The sequence below is a fragment of the Chaetura pelagica genome, unplaced genomic scaffold, assembly GCF_000747805.2.
Source record: "Chaetura pelagica isolate M959 unplaced genomic scaffold, ChaPel_1.0 scaffold222, whole genome shotgun sequence".
In the NCBI taxonomy this organism is placed as follows: domain Eukaryota; kingdom Metazoa; phylum Chordata; class Aves; order Apodiformes; family Apodidae; genus Chaetura; species Chaetura pelagica.
Window position 1 is genome coordinate 9,679,924 of NW_009952711.1, and position 15,004 is coordinate 9,694,927.

Genomic DNA, 15,004 nt, shown 5'->3' on the forward strand with positions numbered 1-15,004 from the left:
GAACCGAGTCTCTTGATATAATTTTTTATTCTGGTCTACTGCTGCCCAAATTTTATAAAATAAGAGTTTTCTTGGGCCTTATTTTGTGGACCATGTAAATTGGTTTACTAGTTTAAGATTACTGAAATAAGCTGTACTTCTTGGCATAACTAGATCTCATTGTGCCTCTTAGTTGGTACTGTTGAGGTACCTAAAAACTGAATAGTCAAGAGGGTCAATGTTTCTAAGGGTAAAATATTTTTCTATTCCAGGATTAAGGAATTGATTTAAAAAAACAGGGCTCAGTGTTTTGTTTCCTCATGAGGGGAGGCATGAAGAATGGGCACAAAATGAAATACAGGAAATCCAACTTAAATATTAAAAAAATATTTTCTTTTTTACTGTGAATGTTCTCAAACCCTGAAACAGGTTACCCATAAAGGTTGTGGGGTCTCCATCCTTGGAGATATTCAATACATAAACAGAGATGGTCTTGAGCAGCCTGTTCTACTTTACTGCACTATGAGCTGGGGACATGGACTAATCAGTTTCCAGAAGTCCCTCCCAATATTGGTTCTATCATTCTGTGAATTTACAAAAATAAATGTTTAGCTGGTGTTTGTTTTCCTGCACAGATCTCCTGTCAGAAGAAACTGTTCTTCAGAGGTATGTGATGTCTACTGGCGGACAGGCCCTTGGAGGCCTTGCAGCGTGGCCTGCGGGAGCGGGATCCAGTCAAGACGAGTGTACTGTGTGTACAGAAAGAGTAACAGACCTGTGGCTGAGCAGTATTGCAGATGGAGGAAGAGACCAGTGACCTGGCAACACTGCCATGTCACATCCTGTGGCAGTATGTAAATGTTTATTTATATATGAGCATAGGAATAGTTTGTAGCAGTTATATTAGAAAGTGACTCACAGTTGTACACCAATGATTTTGCAAGCATTTGATTGTGCATCAAATGTAAAACTATCCTCTCCAAGGAGCACTTCAAAATCCTGGGGTGGTTTTTCTCTAAGACTAGGTCAGTTTGATACCAAATCCTCAAAAGCACTTTTAGAAACAGGATATATTTGAAGCTGTTTTATGCAAACTTCCCTACATGACCATGCCAGTTGTGACTCTTAAGTCTCTGAGCGAGCTGTTAATTCCTGAAAGATGGGCAGTTTTCTGCAACAGGCAATAGGTGACTGAATGCAGTGAGGTCACACCTTTTATTTGTGACCTAGTCTAGCTCTGAATCCACTGTTGCCAGAAATACAAAGTAAAATAATTACAAATCTGTCAGGAAATGATCTGTTGTTTACAGTTAAGATTATAAATTCTACTACTTATCTCTTGTCCATTATAAGGCATTTACTGTTTAAATACATTTTTCAGAAGGCGAATGCAAGGATACAACTCACTACTGTACATTTGTAAAGCAACTAAAGCTATGCTTGATAGACATCTACAAACAAAGATGTTGTCAGTCATGTCAAGAAATGTAACCCTGCTATGGAAAGTTCAAGATGCTGCAGTGAAGAGATGAGACGAGAGGTACATTAAACTAGCCTGCTCAAAGTATATCTTGTAAATAAGACATCAGTCATAACAGTGAAATGGAAACATGGGGCTAATGAAAAAACAGTATGGCAGATTGATATGCTGGACAGGGTATTTTTTTCTGGGAACTTTTACTATCCACTCTTTGCAATGGAACTTAAAATGTCTTAAACGTTTTCGTGTCTGGATTAGGAAGTTAATGTCATGGCATAGCAACTGCAAAATTTTATAGGCCATCACATGATAATTTTATCAGAAGAAAAAGCACTATGTAAAAGCACTAGGTAGTGTGACTGTCCTTAATTTACGAGAAAAACAAAGTCACAAAATCCCTTGAAGAATTTTGGAAAGCAGTGACTATTGACCCCTAGGTTTTGCTTTCATTATCAAATTTTACACAATTTTTAAATTTATAGAAGCTGTGGCTTGTAACTGTAAAATTTTTGGCAGTGACTTGATTTCTATAAACAGCTTGTGCTTAAGGGTCCATCTCACAGGATCTGTTTTACTGGCATTAGCTGTCAGATGGATACACAGAAGTACATTTCATTTTTTGTGCTTGTATTTATGTGTGTGGAACAAAAGACATGGTAGATGCTAGTGCAATTTTCAAAACAGCAAAAGATCTGTTTTGAATAAATTAGGTGTCATTTTCCATTGTTTCAATTCTTCTGCTCCCACCACTGAAGTAAAATCAAAGTTCTGGCATGATTAGACTTTTCTACTGTTTTTAGACACAAGGTTTCCTTGTCAGAGCTGTGAATGAAATGCCAACAAGCACTGTTCTCTTGCACATCAAGTCAAATGAGGAGCCCATAACTGGCCAAACGTGGCTCCCAGATTTTCTATTTTGAAAAAAAAAAATCCCCCCTACTAATGGGAAGAATATCCAAGGAAGAATTATTCATTATGAAGAAATATTTTTTGAGCACTTTTCTATTCGCATGACTTTTCATCATGACCAGTAGCCATTTGAATCTTTTGCAAGTTGATAATCAATTCTGATGATGATATTCCCAGGTAAATTATTTTCCATGTTACGAATTATGCTTTATTAGGGGGCTGGAAGCAGAGAGAACCCCATAGGAGCCAGCAGGCAGATGTGTCTTTTTAATTTTGTAGTTTCCAAACTACTGCACATGTTGAAGCCTGAATGCTTGTATTGACTTGGATCTTGTGTTAAATTACTGACTAGGTTACACGCTAAGTAGTGGGCATGCTGTAAGAACAGTTAGAAATGGCAGTCCTGCCCAGGGGGGTTGCATCACTGAACATTAGATTAGCACTACTGTATAGAAAATGTTTAATGTGGACTATTGTGTCCAAGGATGACTGCAAGGAGAGGATATTCCTGATCAGTACCTTTTTTAATCAGCAATGGGTCTTGATTGTTTAAGCAGTTTTTTATAAATTAAAAGAAAACTTTTGTAAGATACTTTTGTACATATTTATTGTCTGATTTAAAAGTGCAATATTTTGTTTTGTACAGTGTTTAATAAAGATTTTTGGACATATATTTTTTCTTATTACCAAAATTTCTTATTCATGTTTTTCCTTTATATTTAAAATTTTCAAATGTTAACACATGGTAATTTTGTTTTGTGGCTTTAATTCTGTCTTTGGTTAAGTATGCATGCTATACAGAAGCAGTGCTGTAAATGTTTGTTATTGTAATTGGCATGACATTCCTCTGTAGATTATTTTATTGCTTCTCCAGTAACTAAAGATGTCTAATATTTAGCTTTCTTGAACACAGTTTTGCTATTTCTGAAATAAACTCTAGTTTGATTATTCAACACTGTGATTTGCAACAGGTTGTTTATTACTGTGATGTTCCTGGTAGCTGTGCTTTAATTCCAAGTGTTGTTTTATCAACCTACCATGTCCATAATTCTGGGACTTTTTCAAAGCTAAGATTAGTCCTGATTTTTGAGAACTTATCAGACAGATTGTCAGCTCCATTACAGTCTGTTTGTCCTGCTATTTAAAGCCAATATGAATGTAAGCTGGCTGAAAAAGTGGGGAAGAGAATTTGCTCAAATCCATACAGCTCTCTCTGAAATCGAGAATCAGGATTCTGTAAAAAGGTGGAATAAAGTTACATTTCTTTGCCAGGCTTTCATCTACTGCAGATTTTGTTTAGACCCCACAGAAAAGGTCTATGTTTCAAATTTACTGGATGATGGCAATAGCTATGTGAAAAAATCCTTGTTTCAGAATATCCAATATGTGCAGTAGTTTTTAGAAAGACGAGTCTCATAAATAATAAGAACAAGAAAAGCTTTTAAAAAGTGTATGAGATGGAAAAAAAAGTCCAGCAATGCAATTGTGGTATTTCAGAGTTATCCAAGATGGTAACATTGGCAAAGGTGCATGGGTCTATTTCATCTTCTTTTTTTTTGTCACCAATGCATTCTTTCTGTGCACTCTATAAAAAACAAACCAACAACCCTGTGGAGCAGTTCTGTGGAGTGTGCTATACAGCATAGTGCATAAAAAGCAATTTTAGAACTGCAGTTGTTTTCATGAGTAACATAACTTTTCTGCTTTTACATCTTGCTTTAGAGCATGACATCATAAAATGCTTTTTTAACAGCTGTTATTTTGGGAAATAGTTTTCCAGCCTGCTGTTCATTCTGTCTGCATTTCAATAATATGGTGCTTATGTAAAAGCTGACTTTGAGTACTGAACACTCTGTGAAAGGTTTATAATATCATTTGTTGCTTTTCCTGGAAGCATAACCAGTAGGGTGGGGCTCTTCCTACTCTAATGTAGTAACAGCTTCTCTCTTTCACTGTTAAACTTAGGGGAAAATATTAGGGGCAAAATGAAAAGGAATATGCCCCCTCCACCCTAAAACAAATACTTCAAACATGTTGGCAGATAAACTGTTCAATGCAACTGAATGTGCTCTCCACTTCCTGTCAAAAATTGTTCTGCTATGCTGGTAGGTGGCAGCAAATGACTTTTCGTAACTTAAGGGGCAGGGGGTGGGGTGGAAGTGACTTAAGAGCTAAAAAAAACAGCTGTGAAAATTACAAAAAGCATCTGGGCTCACTCACAGACACAGAGGAGGAGCTGTTTAAGCAGAACATGCAGAACATGTAACTTCATGGATTCAGATTGTGATTCTTAATGAGCTTTCTTCCTCACTGGAAAAGAGAGCTGGGAAAGCTCTCTAGAAGCTTCTTTAAACTTCTCAGGAGGTACCAAGATTGTGTATAGGATATGGACTTGGGTAGGTGTCCAGTTGTAGCCAGACAGAGAATGACTCATAAAGAAAAGGGTGTTTGTAATTTTTTTTCTTCTGTGGTACAGAAGGAGGAGAATGAACTGGATTTTTTCCTGTGCTGCTTTTAGGATATTACAGCTTTACATTGCCCTCATTCATGCCCAATCCAAAAGATGTCCTTTAACCAGCCTAAGGATGTGAATAATCTTCAGAGAGAAAAGTTTAATTCAATTGTTGTTTCATTAACAGACTAAATCATATTACAAAAACACAGTACAAAGACAAAAATTACCTAAACGCAACTGTTGTTGTGATGAAGTCTGGAGTGGTTTTCTGCAATGCTCTTATGCACAGCTAATATACTCAGTTCAGCCTTCTTCCTTGCATTTGATCCAGTTCCTGCTTTCAACATGTTTCCATCATTGGTCTTAGTCCTTTTATTGCTGATTTGGTTTATGTAGCATGAGCAAACAATTCTTCAGAACCCAAATGACTGCCCTACACCACTGCATGCAAGATATGCAGTGCTGAAAAACACCCCCTGCAGCAGGGAGAGAACATGATAATACTGTCAATCGTGGCTCTATTCACTGGGACCTGCTTAAATGATGAACATAACAGGACTGAAACCAATTCAACCAATTCTCTCAAAATTAGGTGAAGATACAAAAATAAAATACAAAATATCTCATACAGGGGTTTAATCATTATGTGTACAATTTCTTTGGACTTTTTGTTTTCTGTGTATTTGCAACAAATACTTCTTTGAAGAGCAGACGGACTGAAGCCAGGCTGTCAAGTGATTTCTGCATCTTGGCTGCTATTTTTTTTTAAACCAAATTTACACTGGCTTCTGTTAAATCTACAGCCACAAAATTATCTGCCATTTTTCACTTCAGACTGCGTCTGCAGTGAACTTTGCCAGTGATAACAGGCTGTTAGCTCTAAAAATTAGGTAGCAGGATCAAAAACTGTGGTGGATGGATGGTTTTGAGCCTCATCCTCTGCTTCCTCACCATCTACCTTAGAAACTAGAAAACCAATAATCTGTGAAATCTCTGTGTTTGATTGAATTTGCACACTGGATTTAAAAATTTTTCCTGTGGGGAGGACACATACTTAGAGTGTCAGTGTCCCCAAAGCTTTGCATCAGCATTGTTGTCTTTGGAAGTGAGGCTGAAATGCACTATCAGGGAAATTAGGCAACAGAGTCTAACTACCTGCTTTTTTATGTCTGAGGGATTTCAAGTACATGCACAGAGAAAGAAAAAGGTTCCTTCTGGTTAATTGCAATTAGAAATCACACCATGACCCTTATACTCATCTAAGAACTGAATGAAGGAAAAATAATGATGACTAAAACTAAAATCAGGTTTTTAGAAATTACACGATGTCCTGGGCTGCTATCTTATTATTTGGGCAGCAAAATGTAAAAAAAAATATTCTTCTCAGATTCCTCAAAGAATTGATGAGAAGAAAAGCTAGACTGATGATCTAGTTATTTAGATGATTATAGCATCATTTGCTCAGTATCAAAAAGTCAAGGAAACTAGAATGCACAATCAAAAAAAAAAAAATAGATGCCATGTCAGATGCACTATTCCTACAAAAATTGGCAAATCTTTAATAGTATTTTAATACACTCCTGGTTTTACTTTGATTTTCTTCAAGCTATTAGTTTAAATGCTTTTAAAAATCTGAATTTGCATTATTTAATTTCCTGTCAGTGATATTTAAAGAAAACCAAACAATTAGGATTTGAATTATTTCACGGGGGTGCTTGAAATGCTGCATAAAATATTATGACACAACAGCTACCTCCTTTGGAATGGGATTACTATTTGACTCAGAAAATTCTGGAGTAAGCTGGCGGAAGAATTTGTGACCATGAGCATCTGTGCTTAGATAGATGTAACCTGGAGGAGATGGGTAATTTGCTGGGCAGATCTCTTGTTTCTTTGGTGTGTATTCTGTGCTATACATCGTTTCACCTTGGAAAGGAGCTGAATCGGTAACTATGGCATGCACAGGTTTGAAGCTCTGAGCTGGAATGATCTGATGTGGTATGTAATGAGATCTGAATGTAGTTAAATCATAAAATTTTCCTGTGGGTTTTGGAATTTCCTCCTGTTTCTTAGTAATCGCTTGCCGACAGCTGCCCCAAGCTTTAAAGTCTTCCCTCATAGTAGTAATCCCTTGAAAAGGGGCATTGGTTCTTCTGCTGTTAGAAGCTGGTCTTATTGGGAAAGCAGGAGAAATCTCATGCTTAACATAATCAAGATGGCTTGTGGAGTTAAAATCCATGTTTCCTGGGGGTGGAACATACTCTTCTGTTTTGCGGAGCTCAGGCAAGGAGACCAACCATGGCTGAAAGCGATCCTGGAATTCAGTGACTCCATTAAAACGAGCATTGGATCCAACTTTTGCATTTTCAGGCTTGCAGCTTTTTGCAAGTTGCCCAGGTAGTCCTTTAAAATCATTCCGGTGGGTTGTGAGATCCTGAAAGGGTTGGTTGCTTGGCTTGTACTCTTCTTTTGACCTGACAAATTTTGGTTCCAGTGGATGAGCAATGTAAGAGGTGCGGTGGCTGGTAGTGCTATCAAAAGGTCCATCTGAAAGCTTGTTCACACAGGGAGGTTTAAAACTTTGCCTGGGATTCAGTTCCCTAGGAACAAAGTCATCTTGAAAAGTAGTAGAATTTCCAAACTTCACTGTAGGTGGGTAGTATACATGTTCCACCTTACTAGGTTCCCTTCTTTGAACTTCCCATGTCCTATAGTCATCTTTAAGGCAAAAACAAAACTTCACCATAAAAATATTACTAATTAAGACCATTTCTTTAAAATTAAGCCAATTCTTTCAGTAGTAAATCTTGCAAAATAAAGAAAATGCATGTAAGTGAGAATGATGATATCTGCGTGTTTGTGACATGACAAAAATGTCTTCTATTATTGGTGTGATAAAAACAGACCAAAAAAATGCACATTTTTCCCTATCTTGACTATTTCCTCAAGGAAAATGTTGCATGTACAAATTTAGTGTGGTTTATATAGATAATAGCCATATATAGGTTTTATATAAGATATATTTTACTTAGAACTTTATGCAAATATGCAAGAGTGAAAGCAACCTTATAGGTTGATGGGTCATGTTCACTACTAATTGGGAGGATTCTCTCTCACAGTTTCCAAATAAATATTACACATCATCTTCAAGCTTGTTGGGATTTATTTTTTCTTTGCTTCTGGGGTTTTTTTTGCTAACAGACTGTTCTGCTACAGTCACAAAACTTACTGTCCAGTCTACGCTTCTCACAGGCAGTTGAAATCAATTTGTTGTCTTGCAATCACTGTACTTCAGCTTCAGTGTTTTTTCACTCCTTGATCCTCACTCCCTGTTGAACTGCTAACATACTTTTTAAATGAAGCAGTTGCAAGTTGCATGCTCTTAGTTTTATGCTGAGGCTAAATTATTCATTATTTGCTAGCTTACTACTTACAAGTAGGCTAAATGGAAATATTTACTTTTCCTCATAAATTATTTACAATTACTAAATAAAATGTAGAGAAGCTAGAGACAACTGATTTTTCTGAAGAACCCTTTTTCCCAAATTTCATCCTTCCAACTCTTTCTGTCTCTGCACTTTCTCCTGGGCTTATTTTGCACCAAGCATTCCAATGTCCTGCTTAAGCAGCCAGCTCTGATTCTCATCATGTCAACTATCTTTTCAATACCACTGTGTCTCATAATCAGGAACATCTTGATTTTCATCTTGGAACTTTAGTAGATCATATCTCATAATGTATTTGTATTTACTTTTAACTGGGGCTGCAATGCAGTACATGTCATGAATTTAGTAACATACATTTTATGTATAATTCTATATATTTTATGTAAAAAAAATTTCTACTTGTATAAAGTATATCAAGACCACTTGTCAGAATGACTTAAAATGATACTTAGTGTCTTTGTGCTGACCATTGCAGTGGAATAATTTGTGTCAAAACAGATCATTATTAGGATGATATGCAAGCTATACAGCATGCCAGAAATAAATGTAAAATCAACTTTTGACCTACTCTGTGGAAAAACATGTGTTACACGAGCTAGAACTATCTGGAAGATATATTGGCACTCTAATTACAACAAACTTTTGCCTGAGATAGCCTAACCAAGTTTATGTTAGAATTTTTTTCCTTCTAGCCATGAAAACCTTAGAGAAGGCTTTTTGTTTAGAAGCAATGAATGTCACTTCTAAAAATCTGGAGTGCTGAACATCCTAAGACATTGTTACCTGCTTTCTATTCTGTCTTACTCTCTGGCCCAAACTAAGAAATCCAGTTTCTAATATAGATAATTCAGAATATCACCTTCTTGGTTATTTCTCTTTATAAAGGCAGCATATATTATTACCTTGGTAGGTTGGTATAGTATCCAATTTTCCTCCTGCAGTGTGTTTTCTCTCTAGAGGTCTTATTAATACCACTGGTTGTATTTTATGAGCACTATAATCTTTCTGGTATGTGGTTCCCAGATCTATTTCTCCTGTCTTTGGCTTATATTCTTCTGGTACCCGAAAAGGTCGCTTCACAATATCATATGGTAAGTAATCAGATCTGAATTGGGGAAAAAAGGAAACATTGGTTAAAAACTGTTTTCTGATAGAGTCACTTTGTCATTTTTTCATTATATGGAAAAACAATTACTTTGTAATGTTTACCCTGAAAAGTCAATCTGATGCCATATGTTAGAGGGATAGGAAGGAGGAAAGAAAGCCATCATACATAAATTTAACGTGTCTGATGCATGAAATTGCCTTCATTCAAAGGTAGATGGTGAAGTAACTTTTTCAACACTGAGTCTCACTCCCAGTTACAAAATATTTTTAATATGTCTGAAACGAGACTAGAAAAAGTTGCTGTAATTTTACAAATAAATGATCCAAGAAGCAGAAGTAGAACAAAGATCAAACCACTACAACTGGCAGCATTTAGTGATTGTATGAGAGGAAGGGAATATAATCAGAAACAGCATTTCACTATCTTTATATGTACAAGTTATATTGAAAGTGTTATACTACATATGTAGGTGTTTAAACAGCATCTGCAAGTATACAAGCAATCCTGCAGAAGGGCTTTTGGCCTTTCTATGTATGTCCCTTTTGTTTTCTATAAACAAATGAAGTTTCATCTGTTGCCCTTAAAGCTTGGAAGAGAAACAATAATGGTAAAAGTAAAGGTTTATGCTCCTGTCACTTTATGCATAATGAATGAGCGATGCCTTTTTCTGACTCTCTGAAAGATGCTCTTTAATTTTGTAAGCTGAACATCAGAGTCTGTGCACTGACAGGACAGACCTACAGAACTCCTTTACAACTGGCTTTCTTCAAACTCCTCATAATTTAGAATTGTCTAAATTAAAAATAAATTAAAAAAAAAATAAAAATCACTGTTCCTTTTTCTGAAGGTTTCATTTTCCCACTATCTCAGATTCCACAAATGTATTACAGAAAGTTCCCCAACTTGCCAGCTTTTTCAGGCTTGGTGAGACTTAGATTTCCAGAACAGGCTGAAAACAAAGATAAAAATTTAAGATTATCTTTGCAGGTTAAAGGATGCTGCAAAGAATGCAAATCTTTTGTATGCATGCTTCACTCTTTTTTATGACATTTTTTTGGTAACTGTATTTCTACACTCAAAATTTGCACTTGCAAGTGTGCTAAAAGTGGACAGGATGCAATGATTGCCTTTTGAAAATGATTACAACACACTGTTCAGTCCCCCTTTAAATGAGAAAGTGTGAGAAACTTTATAGAGTGATTGTAAAGCACGTGGCTTCAAAATATTTACTTAAATGTTGTAATCCCTTCCATTTTCCCACGATGCACTTGGTACTCTTGTTTCGGCTTAAGGCTCCGGGGAGGAGAGATGTTGCTGTACTTGGGATATTTTTCCACATACTCTGTCGTGAGGAACGGCTGTTGTCCCTTCTCGTAAATCCTTGTGGGTTGATGAGGGCAGCGGTGGCGCCTGGGTAGAACACATCAGATGAGAGAGAGCATTTGGAAGAGCTTCATCTCTTCAAGAGATGAAAAGCTTCAAACCTGTGCCCTGCCTACTGGGAGTGAGTAGGAAATGGGGAAGATGGGACGATGTCCATCCAGGGTGTGTTTAAGTGCTTTTCAGTGATAAAAAGACAAAACCCTGTGTTGATCCATAGGCCCTGGAGCACAGTACATGAAGTAATAAACACAGCAATCAACAGCACCATCAGCCCTCAGTGCAGAATACAAGGATGCACAGAGTAGATCTAAGGCCTTGAAATGTTGCTACCACCAAGATGCACATTTAAAAAAAATATTTAATGATACGACTAGTCTTCTTTGTAAAAATATCATTCATTTCTCCTCTCATTGTCTCTTTTGAACTGTTTTTCCCTCATCACTTTTTATATCTGTGCATCTGCTCACTTATTTCCACCAGATCTTGATTAACCTTTTTTGATTAAAATGATAGTAGTATGAAATGTCAGCTGCACTTCCAGTGTGCTGCAGGCTATGTCTGACTTTTCAACCCTTTTTTTCAGGGACTGACTAAAGAACTGTGAAAGAACTTTCAGTGGGCCTAAAAGGCAATGCAAAATTAACTTAATATAAATGTGAATTCGAGATGGAGAAGAGATTAGGGTGAGGTTGTTTTTTTTTTGTTAACCAATACATCTGCTTTTGGATGTTGTCCAACAGCTAAACCAAAAGTTTTAATTCAGATATTGACTTCATAAAACTGATGATATAGGGCCTCACTGCTCTGCAGAGAAGATGCTAAGAATCTTCAACTAGAGAAGACAGATTCCAGCTCTGATAAATGAAATATGTTGCTCACAATTTGGCCAGAAGTCCTCGAGTCACCAGCTGTTTTAAACTTGTTATTTGTAGCTATCTTAAGTTCAACCCAAGTTACTGATAATTCAAAGGAATTAGGTGAGAATATGCCTTCCCCCATGATTGACTGACACCTGCTTTGATGGATCACTAATCTTTCCTTTGAGGGAGACCAGCTACCTAGTGGCTTGCATAAGGTCTGAAAGGAATCTCAATAAAATTGTCAGTACACAGGCTCTACTGCCAGATGCTGCTGCTCTGATTATTTTAATGGAACAATGCTGAATTTCACTTATTTAGGATCTGACACTCATAGAGATGTTTTTATACAGTGCTAGAAAGACCCTTGAAGTTTTCCCACACAGCATTTTCCTCCTGGGGAACTAGGCTAATAATGAGAAAACTTAATGTTTATTGTCATAAAAAAACTTGTTCAAAAAACCACAAAGCCTCAATGTCTCTAACTGCCAGTGCACATGTTATGGTCTGAAAGACAGAAATTATGTATGGACACTATTTTTGAGTCATCTGCTTTCCCAGTGTTAACAGCAGACCTGGTAGTTTTTCTTGGGGTTGCATGTATTTACATGGGCTCAGTATGAAGGCTTGAATATCCCAAATTTTAGAGAAAGCTTCCTCTTTCTTTTAACTTACATTTATTCAGGAATCTAGATTTTTATGGTAATGATATCAAAAGTGCAATAAATGAAGAAAGGCTAAAAGATTGAAAAGGTAAAGCAGTAGTTTATTTTTCTATATCAAAACAAAACTTCTATGCTTTTGTGTGCTGTGATTATCTTTTATGGTAGACAAATACTATTCCTGAGTGCAGAGAGTTCACCAACCCCAGAGGCTTTACTCTTTCTCAGGAGGCCAGGTATAACATCCTGCGTTTGCTGTTAGACATTTCTATTGAGCCAGAGATCTGAAGCCTGACTGTACTTGCTAGCAGGGGATAATCTTCTCTTGTATGAAGTTAACATATTTGGAATCCATGGGAAATAAGAAAATAGAAATATTTTCTTCTCTTTATGGATCAATCTCAAGTAAGACTAGCTCATAATTGCTCCAAATTAAAAATATACCACTCCTAAAATAAGAAATGGATCTGGAATATCTTAGGAAACAATGCAGAATCCAGTTGTTACTCTGTACCATGCAGTTTTGAGAACATTTTTTTATGGTTTAAAAGAAAAATGAGAACAATCTTCCAACTAAACTTACATCTACTATAGAAGCCTGAAAATGATCATCATATCAGCAGCATCTTATGCTATTGCAAAAGTCTTAAGCTCAAGAGGCTAGAAATTATGTCAGTTGTTAAAAAATGGGTAAGTCCCCAGCACTGGACCTAGCACTGGGTACACTTCCAGTGTTTTTTTGGCAATGCAATTATTTGTTGAATTTGAAAAAGATCACCTAATAGGCAAGAAAAGTAGTTCAGCCTAATAAGAATAATCGATTCAAAATATTATTTAAAACTTTGCAACACTTTCTAAATTAAAAGCCTGAGATTGCAGCCCCTAAATATGAACTCTAGCACTCAGATTTGAGCCCTTAATGAATAGTTTATGTATGTCATGATGAAAAAAAAAATAAGGTAATTCTGGAATTCTGGAGCTTTTTCTCACTTTGACTGCAGAGAAAAAAAGCAACAACAAAACCCAACAACAACAAAAACAACAACAACATTCTGTCTTACTGACTTTCCTCCCCTGTAGTTGTAAAAATTTTCTGACTCTTCTGTGAACAGCTAGGAAGTGTGTTTCCTTCTAATTTATTATTTAGAATTAAACAGTAATTATGTCTCCACAGAATTTTCTACAAATAGCTAACTGGTAACTTCTACAAAATACGAGATCCTTTTCTTTACTTGGAAATCTCTTCTAAGATATGTATGCATTGCAATATCCAGGTAACATTGCCAAGCAACCAGTCTTGCCCCGAAACCAGAAACACTATAGCTACACTGAAGCAAACACAATGTGCTGACTAAACCAATCATGGCTTAAGATTTTTATTGACTGTAAAAACTTCAGTGCTGCTTGTTTTAAATGATGAGTTTTGTGCATGTTTTATTAAATCATTCATATTACTAAACTGTGTTCTTGAACTGAGAATTTTCAGATGAACAGAACCTCTCTTTGTACCATCAGATTGTGTTATCTCACCATCTTTATACTTGAGCCTGAGCCAGATTTATTATCTCATCATGAAAATGTTTTCCAACTCTTCATTAATCTCGGACTTTTGAAAGAAATTTATGGGGCAAACTAAACACACAGTCTTGGCCAAAAAGAACCTGGGAAGCTTTACACACTGCTTGTCTCTCATCTCTGAGCACAGACTCAAAAAACCAAGGGGCTGATGAGCAGACAGATAGACTTCCCACCCAGAAACAAGTAAGGAGTGTGTCTGCTGCACAAACCCCAACATTAAACCTGTGGCTTATGGTGCCCTTGGCAGCCACGGGGTTGGCCATGTTCTTGCAACAGTGATCACACTTATCTTTCTGGTTTGGTTTGTTGTTGCTTGCTGTTGGTTTGTTTTGTTGGATTTGCATTTGGTTTTGGTTTAGGTTTGGTTTTGGTTTGGGTTTTTTTGTGTGGTTTAAGTAGGAAGACAAGAAATTGACAATATTAACAGTAGTAACTCCAAACCTGTAAACATATATCTGAATTTTGCAAGGTTGAAGTCCCTTGAGGTTTTGGGAAACCTGACCTGTGGATTTTTTTTACCTGTGGCACTGATGATATTGCTCACAGACCTGTAACATTAGTTTTACACAAAATAATTGCCTGCTGTACCATCTCATGGCAGCCTCCCTGGGCCAAAGAGGCTACAGGACAGTGATGAACCGTGTGACTCCATAGGGGATCCTTGAATGTGAGGAAATAGTGGGGTTTCTCTTCCCAGTGGGACAGTATTAGTGGGTGTGATGTTAGAAAGGCGAGGAGATGTGTTAAATCCGTCCAGAGGCGGTGGTGCTCGCACAGGTCCCTGCCGAGGCTGAAGGGAAGCTCTTCTGGAGGCCCCTTTGGTGCAGAGCCCCTCGGTGCAGAGCAGAGCCCCTTGCACACCGCAGGGCTGGCCCTGCTTGGCGGGAAAGCCCGACCCTGAGGTCCAGCCTACCTGGCTTTATAAAACCGTCCCCATTCTTCTCTATTTTAACGCATTTACGACCTGCTTCTTACCCTACTCGACTTGAACTCAAACAGCTTTACGGAGAAGATCCCTTGCAGAGACAAACAGGAGGCCCGTACCCGCTGAAAGGGGAGCGTTACCCGGGCTCTGCCTCCCCGCGGGGAGAAGAATCCCCGCAACCCGAGGGGGGGCTGGACGAGCTGCGGGGCGCGTTGCGGGGGC

General features: G+C 37.4%; 2 protein-coding genes across 2 annotated transcripts in view; one reads left to right on the plus strand and one right to left on the minus strand.

Moving 5' to 3' along the window:
- ADAMTSL3 (ADAMTS-like 3) overlaps positions 1–1,470 on the plus strand; it is a 182,240-nt gene extending 180,770 nt beyond the window's left edge. The window contains exons 29-30 of the mRNA XM_009994484.1: positions 615–829; positions 1,361–1,470. Of these exons, the coding sequence (XP_009992786.1) occupies positions 615–829; positions 1,361–1,470 (325 nt within the window). The remainder of the gene's footprint in view (positions 1–614; positions 830–1,360) is intronic.
- A 5,088-nt stretch (positions 1,471–6,558) lies between these two features.
- Positions 6,559–10,780, minus strand: FAM154B (family with sequence similarity 154, member B). The gene is made up of 3 exons (XM_009994486.1): positions 10,608–10,780; positions 9,172–9,374; positions 6,559–7,541 (listed from the first exon to the last, which is right to left on the minus strand). Exons 1-3 carry the CDS (start codon positions 10,628–10,630, stop codon positions 6,559–6,561), a joined length of 1,209 nt encoding a protein of 402 aa, XP_009992788.1. The 5' UTR covers positions 10,631–10,780.
- Positions 10,781–15,004: the final 4,224 nt, after the last annotated feature.